At 41.8% G+C, this 22,191-nt stretch overlaps 1 protein-coding gene and 4 non-coding genes across 5 annotated transcripts; 2 read left to right on the forward strand and 3 right to left on the reverse strand.

The window, feature by feature from the left end:
- Positions 1-750: 750 nt before the first annotated feature.
- TRNAQ-UUG (transfer RNA glutamine (anticodon UUG)) lies at positions 751-822 on the reverse strand. Its single transcript has one exon. It is a non-coding gene; the product is annotated as a tRNA-Gln (tRNA).
- Positions 823-1,775: 953 nt separating this feature from the next.
- On the reverse strand, positions 1,776-1,847 carry TRNAQ-CUG (transfer RNA glutamine (anticodon CUG)). Its single transcript has one exon. It is a non-coding gene; the product is annotated as a tRNA-Gln (tRNA).
- A 1,034-nt stretch (positions 1,848-2,881) lies between these two features.
- TRNAM-CAU (transfer RNA methionine (anticodon CAU)) lies at positions 2,882-2,953 on the reverse strand. The gene has a single exon. It is a non-coding gene; the product is annotated as a tRNA-Met (tRNA).
- Positions 2,891-13,345, forward strand: LOC146429649 (uncharacterized). The gene is made up of 10 exons (XM_085078052.1): positions 2,891-3,092; positions 3,382-3,529; positions 3,623-3,846; positions 8,222-8,363; positions 9,466-9,669; positions 9,758-9,883; positions 10,173-10,298; positions 10,966-11,037; positions 11,129-11,324; positions 13,180-13,345. The coding sequence occupies exons 1-8, from the start codon at positions 2,891-2,893 to the stop codon at positions 10,982-10,984; spliced, it is 1,191 nt and encodes a 396-aa protein (XP_084934178.1). The 3' UTR covers positions 10,985-11,037; positions 11,129-11,324; positions 13,180-13,345.
- LOC146429650 (U6 spliceosomal RNA) lies at positions 3,760-3,866 on the forward strand. Its single transcript, XR_014855683.1, has one exon. It is a non-coding gene; the product is annotated as a U6 spliceosomal RNA (small nuclear RNA).
- Positions 13,346-22,191: the final 8,846 nt, after the last annotated feature.

The raw sequence follows: 22,191 nt of genomic DNA on the forward strand, positions 1-22,191 counted from the left end.
CAAGGGATTTTTTTCATCAGTAGGTTGTGTGAAAATTTAATGAATTGAGCCAACATTTCCTTATATTCTCTTGACCAGCTGGGACCTGGATTTCTACTAAATAATAACTCTATCTGAATGTGTTCTGTGTTGTTTTTCCAAGGGACAACAGGCCAGGGTTACCTGGCCTGAGAAGAAGGAGAAGGAGGAGGAGGAGCTGTTGGCACAGAGCAGGGTTGTTCTGTTGCTGTGTAAACAAGTGACTAGTAGGACAGGTTTGGAGGAGGGGAGTCAAGGTGATAAGATGTCCTTAGCTACCCTGGAAATGAAAAATAACTACTGAGGGTTTGTGTAAGCAAAGCAGAGGGAATATCCATTTAAATTGTGTAGAGTTCAATCTGTGAGATCATATCCACTCCAAAACCACTGCATTTCTGCCCTTATTTTCCAAGTGAGTAGTTGGATGCATCTGAAAAATAAAGTCCAAATTCTGCACACTTACCTGATGAAATTTACCACAGTGTAGATGCCTTTTTTCCTCCCCCCCCAAATACTTTACATAAAACAGCAGTAAAATACAATGAAAGATCTATTTAAAGGGTAGTAGGAATTACTTAAAGTCTTTTGTCAAATTGATTGCATTGAATAAAATTGGGAAGAGCATAACCCAGTTCAGGTCGAGGAAACCCTCTGGTGCTGAGCTCCTGGAGCTTCATCCTGGTCCTGTCCATCCCTGCCGCGCTGGGAGGCAGAAAAAGTGTACCCCGGGGCAGGTTCTACCGAGATTTGAACTCGGATCGCTGGATTCAAAGTCCAGAGTGCTGACCATTACACCATAGAACCGGATGGTGTCATTCAGGTTTGCCAGCTCGAGCAATAAATCCACAGCAAACAAAACCTGCTGGGAAATCGTTGTCCTTTCTGCCCTTGCACATGGGATAACCGATAGGAATTTAACACGACCTAAATATTCATGTTTGTTCTGAGTTTCTGCAATATTCGTTGTCTTCATAGAATCACGGAATGGTTTGGGTTGGAAGGGACCTTAAAGATCATCCAGTCCCAACCCCATGCCATGGGCAGGGACACTTCCACTATCCCAGGCTGCTCCAAGCCCTGTCCATCCTGACCCTGAGTGTTGCCAGTGATAGAGCATCGAGTTTCTCTGGGCAACCTGTGCCAGGGCTGCACTATCCTCACAGGTAATTCTTTGCCAGTATCCCATCTAATCCTCCCTAGGGCAGTGGGAAGCTATTCCCCCTTGTCCTGTCACTCCAGTTCCTTGTCCAAAGTCCCTCTCCAGCTCCCTTGGGACCCCTTTGGGCACCGGAAGGGCACAATAAGGTTACCCCTCTTAGAATGATGGCAGAAAGCAAACATGAACTCTGGGAGAACATCTGCTGTCAGAGACACCCCAAAATCTCATCCCTGCCTCAGAGCTCAGCAGCTGCCACCAACTTTGCTGATGCAGAATTTAAAACTGTTTCCACACAAGCGATTCAAAGCATAGAAATAGAAGGAAACTATATACTATGACATGTCTGAGATTCTTCTGATAATTTGTGTCAGAAAGTACTAACCTGGCTGCAAAAAATAATAGAGATGGGGGGTGGAGGGGGGGGGAAACCAGGAAAATTCTATTATTGCTTACTCGTCTTCTTTAGATGGGTTTTCCACGTAGCATGGGATGATTATGGCATGGGATATCTATGGCATTCTAACAGTCCATGAAAAACGCCTTAAAGTCATTTTCCAAACTTTTGAGCAGTAAAGATGTACCCGCGGCAAAAACATTCAGGTTCCACCGAGATTTGAACTCGGATCGCTGGATTCAGAGTCCAGAGTGCTAACCATTACACCATGGAACCGCACAACGTGACCCCCCGAGCCGCGCCTACTGAGCCAAAAACAGGGAAAAGGAATTCCATTAAATGGTTCTTTTTATGGACCTATAACTAAAATCATTGCCTTTTTCCCCCCCTATGTATTCTGCACATATTAATTCCACGTAAGAATTGCACTGTTTGTTTCTCACAACATCTGACAGCCCTGAAAGCAATGCCCCTTGAGAAGCACTGTGGCATTAAGTTCACGGTGCTGTTCCCTCAGATCATGCGATTCAGAAGCCAAACACAGCCTTTCAACACCACGTGCATTGACTTTTACATGACGTTTGTGTTTTCATTTTGCTTTCCTGCATTTTGTGCTGACAGTCTGTGTGCTATATTTGACATCGCCACGATGTTTCATTCAAACAGGCAAGACAGGGAAAAACTACAAATGTGTGCAACGAGCTTTTTATGGCTAATTAAACACATGTACCTCCTGGAGAGGGTCCAGATAAAGGCAAAAAGATGCTCAGAGGGCTAGAGCACTTCTATAAGGAAAGGCTAAGAGAGCTGGGGTGGTTTAGCCCGGAGGAAAGGAAGCTCCAGGGGAACCTTGTGACCTTTCAATATATAAGGGAGCTTATAAGAAGGATAAAGAAGAAACTCTTTACCCCGAGGGTACTGAGGCACTGGCACTGGGTGCCCAGAGAGGTAGTGGATGCCCCATCCCTGGAAACATCCAAAGGCAGGTTGGACGGGGCTCTGAGCAACCCGGTCTGTCCCTGACCATGGCAGGGGGTGGCACTAAATGGCCTTGAAGGGTCCCTTCCAACCCAAACCACCCCGTGATTCTATGAAACCTTCAAATCGCACCAGAAGAAAGGCTGTAGGCTTCACACTGCTGTGCTGTCCGTCCTTTACTCACACCCGTTAAAAGATTGTTTAGGAAAAACAACTGTCCTCCCACCAGCAACACCACTGCTCCCCACAGCCAAAAATAACCAGCAGAAAGGACGGAGCCGCCGGGCACTGTTAGGTGAGACGAGCGGAGAAAAAACCGAAAACAATTGTGCTAGCAGAGGATGGTTTCGATCCATCGACCTCTGGGTTATGGGCCCAGCACGCTTCCGCTGCGCCACTCTGCTGCTCCTGACATACACTCTGTCGGCCCCACCTTAGAAACGGTAGCACTACGCGATCGTCGCCCTGCCCACTGTGCTGTACGGCCGTGTCCCCTCTGTCCCCGCTGCCACGGGGTCCCGCTCCAGCCGCCGTGTGCCGCAGGTACACCCGATTACATCACGACTCATGGTCATTAACTAAAACACAAGGAGTTTCACTTCACACCGAGGGTGGCAGAGCACTGAAGGGCTGCCCAGGGAGCGGAGTCTCCCTCTCTGAAGACACTCAAACCCGTCTCGTTCGTGTGCCACCCGCCCCAGATGACCCACACTTGCTAGGGAGATGGACTGCCTGATCTCCAGAGGGCCCTTCAAACCCGAACGGTTCTGCGATTCTGTGAAACAACAAATGGCTTGAACTCCCCGCATATCGCCAAGATTAACTAATTTAGGTACAAACCACCGACGCGTCAGCACAGGAAAGTGCCCCAAGCCCAGCTGCGCAGAGCCCAACGTCGCCCTGCAGTCTGTCCAGCGCTATCGATACCTAACGGCCCGTGAAGAGCCCCCGGTACCGCCCCGCCCCACAGTGCTTTGCGCGTATTTGCATACAGAGGGTCTATTTGCATAACTCGTCTTATGCCGGATTTGGAGTCTTTCTTCCCCCACCCTCCACTGTCGCCTGCCCGCCAGACCCTCGGTACCGCCGAGATGCTGTGCACGACTCCTGCTGCCACCAGCAGGGCCGGCTTATCGCACCCCAGGTCACCCTGACCTTGCGGAACTCGCATTCTGGAGCTATAAATACCAGCGGCCAAGGATGAAAATTCGTGCTCGCTTCGGCAGCACATATACTAAAATTGGAACGATACAGAGAAGATTAGCATGGCCCCTGCGCAAGGATGACACGCAAATTCGTGAAGCGTTCCATATTTTTTTTCTCGCACCCAGCCCTGCAAACCCTGGAAGGGGAAGCTCAGAGGTGATCTTCTCACCCACTGTACCTCACAGGTGAGAGTCAGGCTCCGCGCTCAGGTAACAGCGATAGGATGAGAGGAAACTGCACCAGTGGAGGTTTAGGTTGCACATCAGGAAGGTTTTCTTCGTGAAAAGGGTGATTAAACATTAGAACGGGCTGCCCAGGGGGGAGTCACCATCCCTGGAGGTGTTCAGGAAACGGCTGGACATTGCACTCAATGCCATGGTCTGGCTGACATGGTGGTGTTTGGTCATCATTGGAATCGATTATCTCAGAGGATTTACCAATGTAATTGATTCTGGGATCCTGTGAGCCCCCTCTGGCAACCTCCCAAGCTCGCTGACCACTGCATGGCACACATGTCAATGATGGGCATTCTCTATTTCTCACTTTTTCCTTCTGAGGATTGTCTCCCCAAGATGGTTTTATTTTCACGCAGGGTGTCTTAAGCAAAGCAGAGGGACTCTGCTCCACAGAACAGCAAACCCCCTGGGCACTGCTTAGGTGCTTCCATGACAGAAGCAACAGTTCTTGCTCAAGAACTGCATGTTCTGTAATTCACCTTCTTTCTGCACACTACAGGATCTCACTCTTGTAGTATTCAGTGCTGGCTGCCAAAAGAACAGGGGAAGATTTGGCAAAAAGAGCAGGACTGAAGGCACAAGTACAACCCAGAGTAACCAGGGGCCAAAAAGCTCAAGTTCCTTTGTCTAGAGGGTGTGTAGCAAAGCACTGAATCAATATGGATTGCTTCTCTTAAGGATCTACAGCTACTGTCAGAAAAAGGAGACTTATTTTTGGAAGGTCTTTTATGAAGAGGTAGTGCTTTTTTTGGCTTTGGCATTAGGAATTTTGTTTTTATTCAGCCTGAATCCTGTGATGGGGTGAGTGAAGCTAAATGAGGTGGATGCTTTTTGAAAGAGGCAGATGGTGAGGGGGAGAAAGTAAAAATAGGAAACACGAAACAAATATATTGTTAGAGATGCCATTTTTCTGTAGTAAAAATGCTTCAGCTTCTTGGTTTGATTGGCTTCCTTTTTTTTTTTTTTACTTCTTGTTTTCTGCATGAAAGTTTTATTGCATGTTAGGTACCACACAGCATAATTCAGTTTCTTTTTAAGATAAAAATTATTAATCTTGTCAGATATGGTGATAACAGATAAAAGAATGAAGTTATGAAGCTCATGTGAATTTAAGAATTTAAATGCAATGAATCATCTAACCACAGCAGTAAACAATAAATGTGAGGAATTCTACTTTGGTATTACATGGATTACACTGCCCAAGGTGCAGTAAGAATGCAGGTCTTGAATTTGTGTTTCTTAAAACTTCTTAAAGTATTCCTGTGTTGTATCATGAAGGCCCAAATGACTAAGAGCTCAGTTTGGAAATTACTGTGGTCTCTTAAAGTCTCCCCCTTAAACTGTCTATTTATCATTTATATTCTGTTCTTGAAGTGTTCTGATTTTGAGGTGCTCTTTAAGCACTAAGGACTTAACACAAGCAAAGTCTACTGTTGGAATGAATCATGTGCTGATAAACCCTGTGGTTTTCGGTTTTCAGCTTTATTCTTATTTCTGTTTATTAAATAGTTGCTTTGATTCTGTTTTGGGTTAGAAACAGACTGGTTACAAAATGAGAGATGGTCTTTGTGGGGCTGATTCAGGTCACTGCTGTGCTGTGTCTTCTAATGCGGTATCAATATTGCACTGGAACATGGAAATAAATGGCTTTGTGCCAGTGCCATAACTCCCTTTTTGTCTAGAAATAACAATTATGTAACAAATGCAAAAAGCAAAGTGAAGACTCCCTGCAGCAGGACATTAGGAAGTCCAAAATATTAAGAGGGATCTCAAAGGGATTCTGCTCCTGGGGTGTAGGTCTTCCCACACCTGCTTAATGTAATGGTTTGGATTCACCTTCATCTTCCAAGTCCTTAAATCATGGATAACTGGAGCCTGGGAGAACACCCAGTGAAAGGTCTGAGCTTCCCATGCATTCTGGGAACAGGCTACTTGGCTAGATCAACAGGTCTCCACATGGGTTTTATTCTATTACACAGATACATTAATTATTCCATGAAAAAGTTTGCATTGGCTTTTCCAGGGAGCAGTTTCTCAATCCTGTCTCACAAACACACATAAAACACAAGATAAATGGGGTACTTAAACATGCTGCTGAGTTGACTGACAGTTCTTGTAGCAACACAGGGCATTTGGAAATCAAAATTACCCTTCAGGAGGCAAAAGGCTTCTGGGGTTTGTAAGGTGCATTATTGCCATGCTTACAGCTGGGACCTAAACGAGATGTTTGCTCTGGAAACTACTGAAGCACAGTGAAATATTCATCAGCACAAAGGTGATAGAACAGCCAGCATTCTCAACTGATGGAAAAGGAGAGAGTGAGTTAAAGTCATGTAGCTGCAAGGCTGCCATACAAACCTCTCTCTCTATATAAACTACATAAACCACTGAAATTCCTTCCTGCATGGCTGCAGTTTGGAACTGGGAGGAGGCAGCTTCTGCACCTGGTGCCCTGAGTCCCATACCTGTGCATTAGTGTGGAAAACAAACCTCAACCTGTGGTGGGCCTGGGGCATTGGCTTTGGGATTTCATTCCTGACTAGCAGCTGCTGCTTTGTAAGACACACCTCCTTGTACCAGGAATGCTGTTCATTTTGGGACCTGCTGAAACTGCTCAGGGGTGAAATATTCACCTTGCTGACAGGGATGGATGTCCAAATGGTAAAACCAACATTAATGCAAGTATTGGTGGCATTGAAAGCATTCCCTTGCTGTGTCTGTCACACAGACAGGATCAGCTCAAGCAGCTGAAATGAACACTGGCTGGCAGATCCTAATGAGATGAACAGGAAAAAAACCCTCACAAATATGAGAAATATACATTAACTTAACCGCTTTGAATCTTTTTTCTTATGTTCTAATTAATTTTTGAGGACACTGACACTGACCTCTGTTTTTACATCCTATTTTTAACTTTACTAGCATGCGTAACAGCAGGAGCTTGCTCAACTTAGTTGGCATAAAAAGTGAGTTGCTGCATAACTGCTTTTGTTTCCAAATTATTTGGTAGAAAGAAATGTTGTTTGTACCCTCTTGCTTCTCCCAGCAGCTTTGCAATTTCAGTATAAACAGGGACCTTAAACACCCATCAGGTTTAGGTGTTAAGACAGTTCTGTTCCTTGGAATGTGAATCTATTTATACAAACAGTAACTATATCTGTGAAGGCAACCAGAACTAAATATGAAAATCCTCTAAAATAGTGATATGAAAATCCTCTAAAATTTACCTGGAAACAATATAACCAAGTAGGTATTTTACAGAAATAATGGTGAATTATGAGAAATTATATTTACATTAAATGGGTGAAGTGCAACTGATTATCTTTATATATATGTATCATTAAGAATTTGGCCTATTTTGAGCAAAACTATTCATAAGATACAGTAATTCCTATAAAATTTTCTTCTCTGTTAACTCACAGTAAAATGTACTATGAAAATCGGCTCACAGGCTAAAGCTGTAAATGATAAAAGTGAAATAGATTTCAGGAAGTGATGGTTCTTTTCTTCAGTTCTTTATTTTCAAGTTATGTAAACGTTGGACAAGAAACAAAAATAATTGTTTTGGTTATTCAGCTGATTCAGAAAATGCAAATAAATACTTTTACAAGCCATCAGCCATCTACTAGTTCTTGAGCCAACTTGTTTGACTTGTTACTGTGACTCTACTAAAGCTGACAGTAGAATTTATAAAAAATAAATCAGCAGGTGTCCCTTTCTTGGTTAGATAAAATTATCCATAAATATTGCTAACCTGGTCTGAGTTTTTAGTTATTTATTTAAAAACGCAGGCTATGTCCATGTCACTCTTAGAACACACTGTGACAACAGGGATTCCAAATTCTCATTGCATTTCTCTCTCCGTGTCACTGATTTAGCATTTTAACAGACAGGTAGCATTTAAAACATTTTTTGCTCTTCAGAGAAAAATTCTAGTTTTGTGTCTGATTCTAGCCTTGCAGAAGGTGAGATAACCACATAGTATTTTGGGAGTTCTTCCTGGGAGTTGCTACTTGGGAAAACGGTATGTTTTTTATTGTGCATAACACAATAAACTGAAGTTTGCTATTAAACACATATTAAAAAACATATCGGGTTACCTCTTTCTCCGAGCTTCAGTGATATGCTGAGAACTCTTTAAATAAGAGCCACCGCCTATTCCCTCACTGCATTGGCGGTAAGTTTTAACACTTAAACGCTTTTTTTTTAGCCATTTTCCTTAAACCGGAGCCGAGCCCTCCCCGCCCTCACGTCATCTTCGCGCCATCAGCGCGCGCCGCCGGTCACGTGCGCCTTGTTTATCTCGGTCGCTGCCGGCGGTGGGAGAGGAGCTGATCGACCCACCGACCCCGAGCGAGACACCGGGCACCGTGTGAGGGGCTGCGGGGGCTCTGGGGGCGGCGGGGAAAGGGCGTCCCCCTCAGGGGTGGTGTGAGGGGCTTGTCCCCCCTCGGGCGGTGTGAGGTGGGCTTGTGCTCAGGGGTGGCATGAGGTGGGAGTGTGCGTGTGTGTGTCTGTGTCCCAAGAGCGGCGTGAGGCCGGAATGTGTGTTGTGCCCCCATCGCAGGAGCGGTGTGAGGCGGGAATGTCCCCCATCCCCTCAGGAGCGGTGTGAGGGGGAATGTCCCTCATCCCCTCAGGAGCGATGTGAGGCGGGAATGTCCCTTGTTCCTTCAGGAGCGGTGTGAGGGGGAATGTCCCCATCGCCTCAGGAGCGGTGTGAGGGGGAAATGTCCCCATCGCCAAACAAAACATCCCCTCAGGAGCGGTGTGAGGGGGAATGTCCCCATACCCTCAGGAGCGGTGTGAGGGGGAAATGTCCCCCGATACCCTCAGGAGCGGTGTGAGGGGGAAATGTCCCCCGATACCCTCAGGAGCGGTGTGAGGGGGAAATGTCCCCCGATACCCTCAGGAGCGGTGTGAGGGGGAAATGTCCCCCATCCCCTCAGGAGCGGTGTGAGGGGGAATGTCCCTCATTCCCTCAGGAGCGGTGTGAGGGGGAAATGTCCCCATCGCCTCAGGAGCGGTGTGAGGGGGGAATGTCCCCCGATACCCTCAGGAGCGGTGTGAGGGGGGAATGTCCCCCGATACCCTCAGGAGCGGTGTGAGGGGGGAATGTCCCCCGATACCCTCAGGAGCGGTGTGAGGGGGGAATGTCCCCCGATACCCTCAGGAGCGGTGTGAGGGGGGAATGTCCCCCGATACCCTCAGGAGCGGTGTGAGGGGCTGCCCCACAGCCCTTCACCGTGTTCCGACGGGAAGCAGCCCCGTTCTCAGCCGCCGCTGCCGCGGAGAGGGGAAGCCCCGGGGGCGGGCGCGGGTCGGGAGCCGCCGGTTCAGGGCTGCAGCGAATGCTTGACTTCCGAGCAGCCAAAGGTGTTCTGCCATCAGTCCCCGCCGAGCTGGCTTGGGACGCTGAGGTACCACCTGGTGTTCTGAGCTGCCTCTCACTAAAGCCTCTCCTTTATTTCCAGGCTCACCATGTCCCTGCCAGCAAAGAGGTGTGGAAGGCCCCCAGTGTTGTCTTTTCTGGAAAAGAAAAAGAGAAAGCAAAGTCTTGATAAAAGAAGGGGGAAAACAAGGATTTACGTGGGAAATCACATTGACCGGTGGCTGACACTTAAAGAAAAGCTGGATTTCAGAAACGATGCAGAAGTCGCAGGGTTTTTACTGGACTTGTGAGTAGATTGTCACAATACTCCTCTGTTTGCTAATACCAAGTAGGTAATTCTGGGTGTTGATACCAGTTGTGTATTTTCTTTCTAGGTATGACAGCTATGACCCATTGTCAAAAGCTTCTCTCTGTCCCCTCTCTGAGGGTGTGAGAAGGATCACTATGAAAGAAGAAAGAGCACTGTCAACCAGCACTTCTTTAATAGCAGCAGATGGAACGTTAGTACTGTCCTTTCTTGGGAAGGGTGGATGAAGTGTTTTTCTTGGTACCTCTTGAAAGACTGTAGCTGACATTTAAAACGAATGGGGTTAAAGTTATATAAACAAAAGGAAAATATACAGCTAATTTTAGTTAAATTGAACATTTTGAATATTCTTTGTAAAAGATTTTTGGTCTTTGTTTTTCTTGTTTGTATAGTTGAGTGCATGACACTAGTGGAGATGAAACAGAAGCAGAACCTTTTTGCAATGGAAATGTTTCAGTTAACAACTTGGGTTGTATTTTCAGGTATGACAATGATGACCAGCTGCTGAAAGAATCTGCTTGTTCTGGATTCGGAGATGTGAGAATTGTAACTGTGAAAGAGGAGCGAGAGCTACCAGGGGACTGCACGTTGACAAGGGCAGATGACACGTTAGTGATACTGTGGTTTTTTTGCATGTTTTGCATTTGAAAGTATTTTGAATTGATTTTATTATCACACTTAATTTTGTTTATTAGAAACTCATATAATTCATGCTGTGCTTCATTACCTAAAAGCATGTTGGTACATAATAGATGGTCCAGTCCTTCTGAGGCAAGAATCTGTAGGAGATACTGGAAAAGTTGTAAAACCCGTAAGAGTACAAGCAGCAAACCCCATGACTGCTTTCCTTAATTGTGTGTGAGGTTCAAGTGAGTGAACAAGGAAATAGCCAGTACTTAACCTGTACCCTGTCAGGAGTTAGGCTTTTACAGTAGTACAGTGTCCAGACAAGTGCAACTGCGTGTGCTTTAACCTTTCTCAAAAGAAAAATATTTCATTGTTGACTGAGTGATGTTACACACCAAGTGATGTGTTAAACTATCTAAAAATAGTGCCGTGCTCAGCGAGGCAACCCCACCATCGACTGCTGGTGTCTGTTACTGCAGTGTCTTCAGTAACTGGGGCATTCCCACTTGAGATCAGAGGAGCCTCCAATAGGTATGCTTGTCCATTACTTTTTTTTAGGTTTTGATTATCCACAACAGTGTTACTGAATAATTCATCCATGTGTTAGTTTTCTGACCTTTAAAAAACTGTATCTTTTAATATGTACAGGGAGACACAGAGACCATAGGACATTGCATTGGCATTGCATGATGTGTCCAAACCCCTCGCTAATATGGTGAAGTATGTCAAATACCATGTTTGTCTGATTCTTGTCATCCACTGTGGGTTTGCTTGTGACTTTCCTAATTGTTCTTACTTTTGATTTTAGTAGGTGAACAAGTTGGGGTTCCGAAAGCAATTCAATAGCAGAGAAGAATCCTTGGAAGCTAGGTCAGGAGAAAATAAATACCAGTGCTGATGAAGCTGGAAAATTGAAATACATTCTTCAAAATAGCATTTTTCTCTGGCAATATAATTTTAGTTTGGAGTGCAGCAGTAACTGAATTCCTGGGACTGATTTAATACAGGTGAGACAGGGGGTTTGTTTTTAATTGATTGCTTATTTTGACTTTCTGAGATGTGAGAAATGCTGTGAAAAATTGCCTGGTATGAAAACAGCTTTGTTGCCCTAAAAGGTAGGGCAGTGAGGCTTTGGAACAGTCTCATGAGATCAATGTGAACATGCTAAATCTCACCAAGTATGTAAAATGCTGGACAAATGCTCAGGCATGTACACCGAGGTAATTTTACAAGGCTAAGGAACAACCGCTGCCTAAGGACAAGGACACTCAAAAATAAGGGGGTTTAACGAGACAGGCACCCTAGGGCATGCTGTGTTATTCCAGGGAATATTTACCTACCAGGAGTAGTTGTATAACCTCACTATGAGGAAAATTATTTGTGTTTCAGTGTCTGAACACCACATCAGTGGTAACACTCAGTTATCAGGTAACACATCAGTGGTTTGTTTTTTACTCGCAGGGGAGGAGTGTGATGATGTCACTGAGGTTTTTACTGACTGTGGGATGTCCATAGAGGGGTCAAGTCAGTTGCCCAAAGTCCTGTTGTTAGCTGAACTTGGATCTTAAAAGTAAGACCAAACTCAATTGCTAACTCAGTGTTTTTAGAAATCTGGGCAAATAGCAAATACTGAGTTTTCTTCAGAAAGGAATGGTGCTTATGTTAATGCATACTTTTTTCTTGTTTTTAAAGGTGTGGTACTGCACTTCCTTTTGAAGGAAGGCAATGCAGGCAGGTATTTCCTGCTTTCCAGGCACTTGGGTGTCATGTTTTCCTGTGACTGTTACTGTTTTGGGGTTTACCAAATATGTCTTTTCATTCTGTGCTTGTAAGAGTCAGGAAAAGAGCAAGGTCTTGTTGTAGGTGCTTTATTAGCACATTGAGAATTAATAACCATAAAGCAGCTGTTGTGTTCTAGGCTTTTTACTATTGAGTCTAGGTTTAGGTTGGCTAAACACTATTAAGGAACTGCACACATCAAAGGCTGTGGAGGAAGAACACTTAAATTCAGTGGTTTAATGTTTGGTTTCTGGCTTGGTTTTGGAGTCTTGCCTGATGACATTGCCTTTCAGCAGTTGCTGTTATTGTAGAGAATTAAGTTGATGGAAAAATAGTGAAGGAATCAAGTGACTTCAAGATTCTTGCCAGGTGAAATCGTATGGCTTTTTGAGTTGTGACTATTGTGAAGAGTTGGCATGTTGATACAACAGGAAGGAAAGAATGTACAGAAATTCTGATTTAAAGTGGCATTAACAGGGCAGAGCCAAAGGGAAGGGTTACCAACCCACATCTAGTAATGCTCCTGAAGACATTCAGTCCTTCTCCAGTGCTTCTTCTGTGATGAACTTCTAACTTTAACATTTGGAATTAAACCAAACCAGCTTAAAAGTCTTTTTCTGGTTTCCATACAACCAGTATGAAACTGTCAAAGCAGACAATAAACTATTCTTTAGTTTAAAAAAGAAAATTTTTCAAAGTTTTTAATTTTTTAAAATTTTAAAATTTTTTAAAAAACAAATTTTTCAAAGTGACTGTAACACAGCTTTTCCTTACAGAAAATTGAGTGGTTAGTCTAAGACAAATAATTTACTTTATTGTAATGCTGAATGTTGATCTGTATTTCCCTATAGTGAAATCTCTGTTTAAATGTCATAAAAACATATGAAGAGACCAACATCTCATGTATTGCATATACAAAAGCACAAATTCACTTATTGTGATATTTTCTCTTGTTTCTGAGTTAGAAGATTGTATTATGGGAATGCACTTGCCTAGACATACTCAGTGAAACAATGTAAACTTATTTTATGTTTAGGTATTTGCATGTCATATTGTAACTGTTCTTATTGTGTTGCTTTTCAGGGTGAGCAGCAAGAAGAAAGTCAAGCTCTTGCATAACAATATCCGGGACAGGTTTTAGTCCATTTTGATTTTGCTGTGAGGTTATTGTGAACTGTAAAGAATTACTGTAAGTTGTATGAAATTCCATGTTATGTGTTGAACAGCACATTAAACTTAATTACCTAAAGTTTTATTGTGTTATGTTAATGTTAATAAAGTGTGTGGAGCGAATTAGTTCCCTGTGAGAGTCCCTATGTAGTTCTCTGAGGGGCAGCAAGAAAGGACAAGCAAAAATCTCATGGTATTTCTCAAAGTCAGAATTTAGTAAGTTTTTGTAGCTTATGTTAATGACTAAGTTCCTTACATTTTATTTAAAACTCAAAAGGGTTAAGATAGAAACAATATTCTAGTGTCAGTTGCAGCATCAAGTGTGCTTCCATCTGATTGTGTTTCTTGGAATGCTTTTCTAGTGGACAAATTCAACATGTCCCATATATTGGAAGGCATTTGTGCCATTTATTGATGCCCTGAAAAATAAGGGATAAAAATGCTGGACTACTGATTGTGTTTTGTTGGTGCCTTTGAACAAATGAGTAGTTGAGATCAGCTATTCTGGTGCTTATCTAAATATCTTTTGTGATTGAATTGTTTGATCTCTTGCTTTGGTTTCTGATACTACGAAAGCTGATACATGAGCTGATACTTGATGCATCTTAATTATTTTCTTCTGTAACAGAGATGAAATAAGTGGAGTACTTTCAGTAACTGAAGTTGTACAGAAAAGTGTTGGCAGTTCTGAATCTGTTTTGTAGTTACCAAGTATGAGTAATCCTGGAAGTTTTAAAGTTTTTAACCGAGAAGCTGAGGTTAGAATGATTGTATTCAGTGTATGGTTGCCAGAAGCACAGAAACTTCCAGTCTTCTGATTTTAACTATTTTTTTTCTTTAACCACACACTTGCATAAGCTTTCAGGTCTTGATATTACAGTATTCAAGCCAGCTGGGCTTTCCCAGCAACTTAGGCTAGAACAGCCTCTCTGTGGGGAGAAATTCCCCTAATAAGGTCACCATAGCCTGCATTCAGTTTTTTAAATGAGCTACTTCACTAACTGTAAGAAACTGCTGTTTCTCTTAAATTTTCTGTTGATACTTTTCAAGTATCCAGATTCAATGTTGCTTCATGAACAATAGATTTTTCTTCAAATGTTGCACAGATCTAAAAAAAAAAAAAGTTGAGAAGGTAGTTTGTTGAGGCTTTCTCAGAATGAAAATGCCACTTCCTCTGCAATTGTGTTCTCTCTTTGCTCTGTACCTTTCAAATTTTTCTTTGACTACCAAACATTCATTCATGTAAATAACTCAGTTTGGCTCACAGAAGTAGTATGACTGGTGATACTTATTCTCACTGAAGTGTCTTTCAGTGCACTCAGATTTTCAATTGTCAGTGTTTTTACAGTGAGAAGGGAGGAGGACTCAGCCTTCAGTTACATTTTCCTCCAAAGTCTTCAAGATCAGAAGAATGCAACTGCACCATATTCTCAGCCAGTTCAACCTGGTTCTTGAACCTTTTTAAATGCACACTGCAAATATTTATATGATTTAATGACTGACTGTAATACAAGTAGACTAATACTGCCAGTACGTGATTTGTTTAGTTGCGCTCACTGTGTAAATTACTGGTAGAATGATTATTCTTGTTCATAGTACTGGAATATAGTACAATTCTTACTTACCTTGCTAAGGTGTCCCCCAAACCTCCCATTAGACTGGCATTTCGTGCTGAAGGAAAATCAAGAGAAATTAGACTTCTAAAAATTGCCTTTTGTAATGTTAATAGTGTGACAGGTGATATATTTGGGTTGCTATATGAGCATATGCGTTTGAATATCTGACTTCTGTAGAGCAGAGTATTATCATTGGTATTTTCCAGTAAAGTTAGCAGAGTGGTGACTGGAACTTATTCTGAAACAAGGTTCTTCTGCTAAGAAAATGATGAACAGTGGCTCTACTTTAGTCAAAATGGCTAAGTAAGGATTTCTGCTCCTGTAGGTACATGGGAATTGTGGAACTTGACTATGTTTAGATGTCAGAACTAAACCCATAAGAATTACTTACCCTCTTCTTCCAATGATACATTAAAAATTGGAGATAGGAGAATTACAGAATTGTAAGTTGTGCTCCTGGCAATATTGAATACTTAGGGCATAAACCTATAATGTTAAATAAGAAAATTTTCTATAGAGATTTACACTGAAAGGCAAATAGTAGTTGTAAAAACACTATGGTTTGGTTTTGTTTTTGTAAAGTAAAACAAAAGTTCGTTTTGTTTGTTTTGTGTTTGCTGTGCCAGTTGGTTGCATTAGAACTGTGGATCTATCAAATGTTTTGAAATGTGAGTGTTTAAGTACATAAACTGGGAACTTTCCGTCCAAATAAGGACTGTTCTCTGTTGAACTTAAATTTCAAACAACTAGTTAAAGGATTGAAGTTACAATGCACTGTTTTTCATAGTACTGACTTAATCTTCCATTACCTTGCCGTTACAAGAAGCTGTTTTCTAAAATCACAGTAACTACAATTGTGCTCTTAACTCACATAATGTATCACCTGAAAGCTTCCTGTGTCTTGCTGGGAAAAGGTAGTCTGGCTTATATTGTGATTTACCTTTGTAGTAAAAAACCCCTACAAAACATGAGGAAAAAATCTTTAGAAAAACCCTTGCAGGTTTCTTGGTGAAATAAGGAGTTTTGCAGATGATCAATGCCCTGCTTTCTTGCCATTTCAAATGGCTATTTAAGTCCTTGGGTCTTTTTTTCCTCTGAATGCTTACAGGTCTGTAAAGCTTGATCAGACAGTCAAGAGGAATGCTGCACTGAGGCACATTATTTAAGAATATAACAGGGATGCAGAAACCTGGTTTTATTCTGAATTCTTCAAGTTTGGTAGATCATCATGGTTTTCATCTGGTGGTAAAATTGAAATAAGTTTGAAATACGACTTTTACAAGCCATGATAATTTGTCTGATTTAATAGTATGAAATACTATCATCTGTGGGGATGCTTGTTATTACTTCTGCAAGAGGCTTTCATGTCCTGTGCCTGTTAGTGAGGAGTCTTTTGGGCCTCGAAATCAAGACACCCTGAACGAGTTTCATCTGTGTGTCATGTTAAGCATGTTCTCATGAATCACTGCTGAAAATACTGATCAGTGGATGGCAGGAAAGAGAATGCATCAAAGGAGGAATTCCAGGGGTGGGAGAAGTGGAGTTTCGGTTTGAGATGTAAATGAAATGTGGGTCAGAGAAAAATAGTGAGCCTGAGCGTTGTTTGTGGTTTGAGTGGTTACCTGGGCCAGGACAAGCCTGCTTCCTCTCTTTTCCCTTGTCTCAGCAGAAGCAATTAATTTTATTTATAATTCCAGAGAGGTTCCTCACCACTACTGCACTCAGAGCCCTGGCAGTGAGGATCGTGTTTTCACGACGCTGAGGATTCAACAGATAAATTGGACACTTCTGGGATCAGGTAGAGCTGATAAGTGTGAGAAGTCTTACATCTTCACCACCTCACTTAGGTCATAGAGCAATACAATACTTTCTTCTGTAGTTATTATGCTTAAGTGTAAAACTGATGTGTATTTAACATGCCAAAATCAGCCATCTCTATTCATGGCTGTTTGTAATCTTGCTCTGTGTGCAGTGTTCAGTGTAGTTGTATCCAGAGACTGCCCAGGCTATCTAGAAATCAAGAGAGCAAGTGTTTGTGTTTATATGTATGTACACACATGGTCCCACTCTCCAGTTTATTTTATGAAATCTCAAATTAACATGGATTGAAAGGGACATCTGAAGGTCATCTCATCCACCTTGCTCTAAGTAGGGCTGACTTCAGGTTTGGATCAGGTTCCTCAGAGCCTTGAGTAACTTTTGGCCTTCTGGAAACCTGAGTATTTTATAGAATTTTGAAAGTTTTTTCATAAAACATAGGATCCAGAATGGTTTCATCTTGCATAGCTCTTTTCCATTTTTCTTTTTATTCTTATTGCAGTAGCCAAAGTTGTGATCCATGGCTTTTAAGATATGTGAGCTGACAGTATGGGAGCCCTTAACATACATTCATGTGGACACCTAAATAATACAACTACAGACCATTACTGATTTGAATAGCTTTGTCTGGGCTAGGTAACAGTGTGTGCACTGGAGATGTTTTAAGATGTATTGCAAAAATCTTCCTTTCTCTGGCTTTAAGAGATTACATGGTCCAAAGTGAGATGACCACAGGCATTCTGTTAAGTAATTTTTTATGTGATTACTATTGTGTAAGGTGTTTGTAAACATTTCCTATCTATAGTAGCAAAAATACTTCGGTAAATGTGTATGCAGCAGGCAGAGACAGAAAAATCAGGGTCTCTTGTGTGGACAAATGTTGCTATATAACTTAGTTACATTGGTTCTTTGGCTTCAGTCAGGTAAAGTGGAAAACTGCATAAACTTTCCTAGAAAAATGGTTTAGATATTTTAAATTACAAAAGAAGTAACTGTTTTCCAAGATAGCCTATTCTTTACTGAAGTTAGTGTGTATTCCTGTTTTTTATCTCCACATCCTTGGAATATCTGTTAAATCTCATCCATGTTCTTCCTGGTTCTCTGCACAAATTTCTTTCCTCTCCTATATGCTCCTTCTTGGATGGTCAGCCCTGCTGCAGACATTAGAAGACATTTCAGCAGCAGAATTTCACCAGTGTTTGTAAGCTTTGTTTAAATAATCATTTGAAAGCAGTTTTTGATGTGACCTATTTTTCAAATGAACACAATAACACTAAGACAAGAAATGCTATCTTCAGTGGCAAAAAATAAAATCCTATTGTAGTAGATTTTTTTGAGTTAAAAAAATCCATCATAGGATAAACTCAACCTGGCTTTGAGTATGGTACAATAGTGTTTATCTTGTGATTCAGCTGTTGATCTGGGATGAGTTAAACTGAGTCTCTACAGAGTAGCTCTGATAATTCTTATGCTGGTTTAAATTCCCAATTAGATAAAACTACTTGGGGATAATAGAGTGCAACATACTTAATATATCCCAGTGACTTCTCTTTCCTTTTCTTTTCCAGAAGGGCAGATAGAAGTACAGGTTGCAGTAGAAAATTCTCATAGGTGAAAGTGATTCTTGTCTGTAACATCCTGATTCAGTGTGTTGTGTGGGCTTACAGCTAGGAGCTTGGGTAAGATTTGAGCAAAAATACCTCTCTAGGTTGTGCTTTGGTTGTGAACTTTGCTATAAATTAAGGCAGCTGCAGGTGTGTTTTGTGAACATGTAGAAAAAATAACTGTTCCTATAATTCATGTTGCTGTTGTCTTCCTATATCTAAAGTAGTCCTAAATCAGCTTTTTTTAAAAAGTCTGGTCTTAAGATAAAGATTTGCATAATTTTATTTCAAGATTGATGAATTATAAATAAATATAGGAAATACAGGAATAACGTTTGGGTTTGGGGTTTTTTGGGGGTTTTTTTGGTGGGATAAGCTCCAAAAGCCATAGCTAGAAGAGGATCTCCAATAGAAGTCTAAAAATGCTCTAGTGAATGTGCATAGTGTTCCTGTCAGGCCTCCATTCCCAGGCTGCACAGGGCTGCCAGGCTATTCAGGGTAACGGTGGCTCTGGGCTGTAATGGGAGGCCAGGGCTCGTGTTCCAGCTCACACAGCTGCTGCTCTCCCCTTTGCCTGGCCATTCATTTCAGTCTCATCATGGCCTCTGACAGCACCACACTCTGTGAGTCTATGTGGTAACCTGCCTACAGGAGCTCACCTGGCCCCAAAAAGCCTCCCTCAGAAGGGTGGTGTCTTTTTTTTCTTTTTTTTTTTTTTTTCTCTGTCATTTCTTTCATGTGGTTTGTTCTCAGTCACACCAGCATCTGCTGGCACCAGGGAGGTGCTGTGAGGCTGGGAACCAGTGGCAAGCCCAGGAAATGACACTAGCATTGCAAGCTTGGGATTGAACTGTTGGCTAAACATTGATCTGGGACGTGCAACACCTTTTCACCTTGTAGTCATGTATAGAAGCACTGAGGAAAAAGCTGATCCAGTTATTCAAATTACTGTGTCAAGATATTCTGGAATCTTAGGCAAATAATACCTATTTTCAGTGACAGATTTAAAGCCTAATGAGCATTAGAAATAGGATATTAAAGGTTTAAGTTAAAATTATGAGCTTCCAGAATGCTGATTTTAGGAACTTTTTGCTTCATTTGCCTATTCTGTGTCATCCCTTCCTAACAAAACAAAAACAAAAAAAACCCGAAACCAAAACCAAAAAAAAACCCAAAAAAACCCAACCCATGAACAGGTGTTAAGAGGAAGAAAAGGATTGTTAGGATACTTAGTAGATGTTTCAAATTTTAATTACACTTTGATATCAGACCTTTGTGGTGTAAAATGGCAAAGGTAAGTTCCAAACTGCAGTGCAGTATTGATGTATTTAATAGTGAGATGACACCAGGTATTCTCAAAGAGGGTAAGTTTTGTGTGTAAAATTCTGTATTGGGAGTTGGAAGGAAAAAGTATTATTAGATATAAAAATGTTCCTCTTTTGGATGTCCAGTGGTTCTTTCTCCTGCTTAACATCGATTCTAATCTTGTTTTATTCAGTTACAGTTGTGAGTGATGTTTTTCCTCCCTCTCTTGTGTGCTAAAACCCTGCCTCTATAATTACTGCAGCTCTTTTATTGGGAAAAATAGCCTTTCAGTCTTTTCGTAGAAAGGAAGAAAACTAATGCAGTGAGATTTTCAGCTGCATTTACATGTTTGGGTTTGTGTAAAGACGAACAGAATCCCAGGTGTCTGATGTAAAAAAAAAAGTTGATAAACTGAATGAAAAATGTTATCTCTGGAAGAAATTGAAGACTGTTACTGGTGTTAATTATAGGAAGCATGTTCTTACCTGTATTTGCTTTTTTTCTCTAATTTAAATGGAGCAGAAGTCAAAGAATGAGAATGCATAAATCATTCGACATTACAGAAACACATTTTGTTTTACTAGGGCTATTAGAATAAGAGACTTGAAAAGCCTCTGAGTTGGTGTGCTGCCAGTTGCTGTACGTGGGGTGTTGTCATACTGACACAAACTCAATTCAAAATGCTGCCTTCAAAGATTGTCCAACCTGAGAGTGGGCCAAAGGCTTAGAAATTAAGAAAGATGCCTTTATATTGAGCAACATTTCTTTTAAAAGCTGCAGAAGGTAGAATACACACAAAAAGGTCAGGCAGGAACACCATGACTGGCCCCAAATAAAATAATTTCTGGAGGGCTCTGTACCAGTATATGACAAGAAATGCATTGAATGGTGTGTCACAGGTCAGTTTGCAGAATTGTGCTTACGTCAATGATCAATTTGATTCCTGCAAATAACTTCTTACTAAGTGCTTTCTGGGGAGGAAAAAGCACAGCCTTACTAAGTAAAATAAAGGCAGTTTGAGTGAAAAGTGCCATTAGAGATGTGATGGGGGGAAAATACAAATAGTCCCTTGAAACTGATTAGTAGAAAGTTAAAAATTCATTAGAATCTTTGGAGCTTGCCAACACACTAATTAATTAAGCTGTTGAGTTGCTGGTTTGTATAGCTGAGCTTCTCAAGTCATTCCCAGCATTGACCAGCCCCAGGGCAGTGACAGCAGTCTGCAGGGCAGGGTTTGTGTAACTGCTTTATTTACAGACAGGTTCTAAATTTAATAGTGTTTTGCAAAAATATTTTGAGTCACAAACGTTAATGGTAATGAGTGAAAGGTGACTGATTTTAATTTTGTGTCCTTGGGAGAAAGGGAAATGTGTTTGTGAGCTGCAGCCTACTAATATTTCAACTCTACTCACAGGTTCTAGTTTTGTTTATGTCTAAGGATCCTATTAGCAAGTGGCTGGATTTTATCTGCAGAGCTTTTATCTGGTGAATTTCAGGTGGCATAAACAGCTTATGAAAAGTCAAAAAAGTCCTGAAGTCACAGCTGATGCTGTGGAGTATGCTCTGCTGTGTAGTTGATGCATATTACTGTTTTTCTCTAATGCTGCAATCCATCCTCAGAAAAGCTTCAAGTGCATTTTAAAGTATTATGGTCTGTATATTTATTACACATATACAAATGCTTCTCTTTATGGTAGCTTTCCATGATTTCTACTGAGCAGACTTTCCTCTTGCATTGCTCTGGGTTTTTTTTCTGAGACACGTGTTCAGAGGAGGCTAAAGTTGGATTAGGAAAAGGTTATCCCTCCCAGAGGGTGCTGGGGCACTGAACAGGCTCCCCAGGCAATGGGCACATCCCCAAGGCTGCCAGAGCTCCAGGAGCATTTGGGCAACACCCTCAGGGATGTACAGAGTGGGATTGTTGGGGTGTCTGTGCAGGGCCAGGAGTTGGACTTTGATGATCCTTGTGGGTCCCTTCCAGCTAAGGATATTCTATGATTTCTTGTCCCAGTTTGCACCTCAGTCAGTGATTTAATAACAGCCAGTGAAGAACTGTGTGTTGCTGACTGTAGCAACTGTAAAAATTACAAACAAATTGTTCCACATTCCTCTTCTGTTCAGTTTTGTCATGATCCAAACAGGCAGTTCCCACTGCAGCAGGAATGCCCTGCAGGATGCACTGGAATAGATGGCACTTGGGAACACTGGTGAGAAACTTTGCATCCTCATCACAAGCTGGGTTGTTTATTTGGTGGTTGGAATACAGTCTGTTGCATCATTCCTTTTCTGAGACTGAAATGAAAACAGAATATCATCTTAAATTAACCACAGGGTAATTCAATTAACAAAATAAATTGGGGTGGAGGAGGTGGGCTTTGAAGATCCCAAGCCCTCAGCAGAGAGATTTATTCCTCTGTTGAACATCTGTCAGTAATTACTGTCTCTGAGTGTCAGTGGCTTCTGGTCACAGACTCTCTTCTGGCTGTTCCTCACACAATCCTGTGGTGGCCTTTGACTGATGAGACTCAGTTTCATTTTTCTGCTCCTGATCGTGGCATTGTAGTGGCTCTGTGTTGGTATTC

Source organism: Lichenostomus cassidix, chromosome 18, assembly GCF_008360975.1.
Source record: "Lichenostomus cassidix isolate B80296 chromosome 18, HeHo_3.0, whole genome shotgun sequence".
NCBI classification, from domain to species: domain Eukaryota; kingdom Metazoa; phylum Chordata; class Aves; order Passeriformes; family Meliphagidae; genus Lichenostomus; species Lichenostomus cassidix.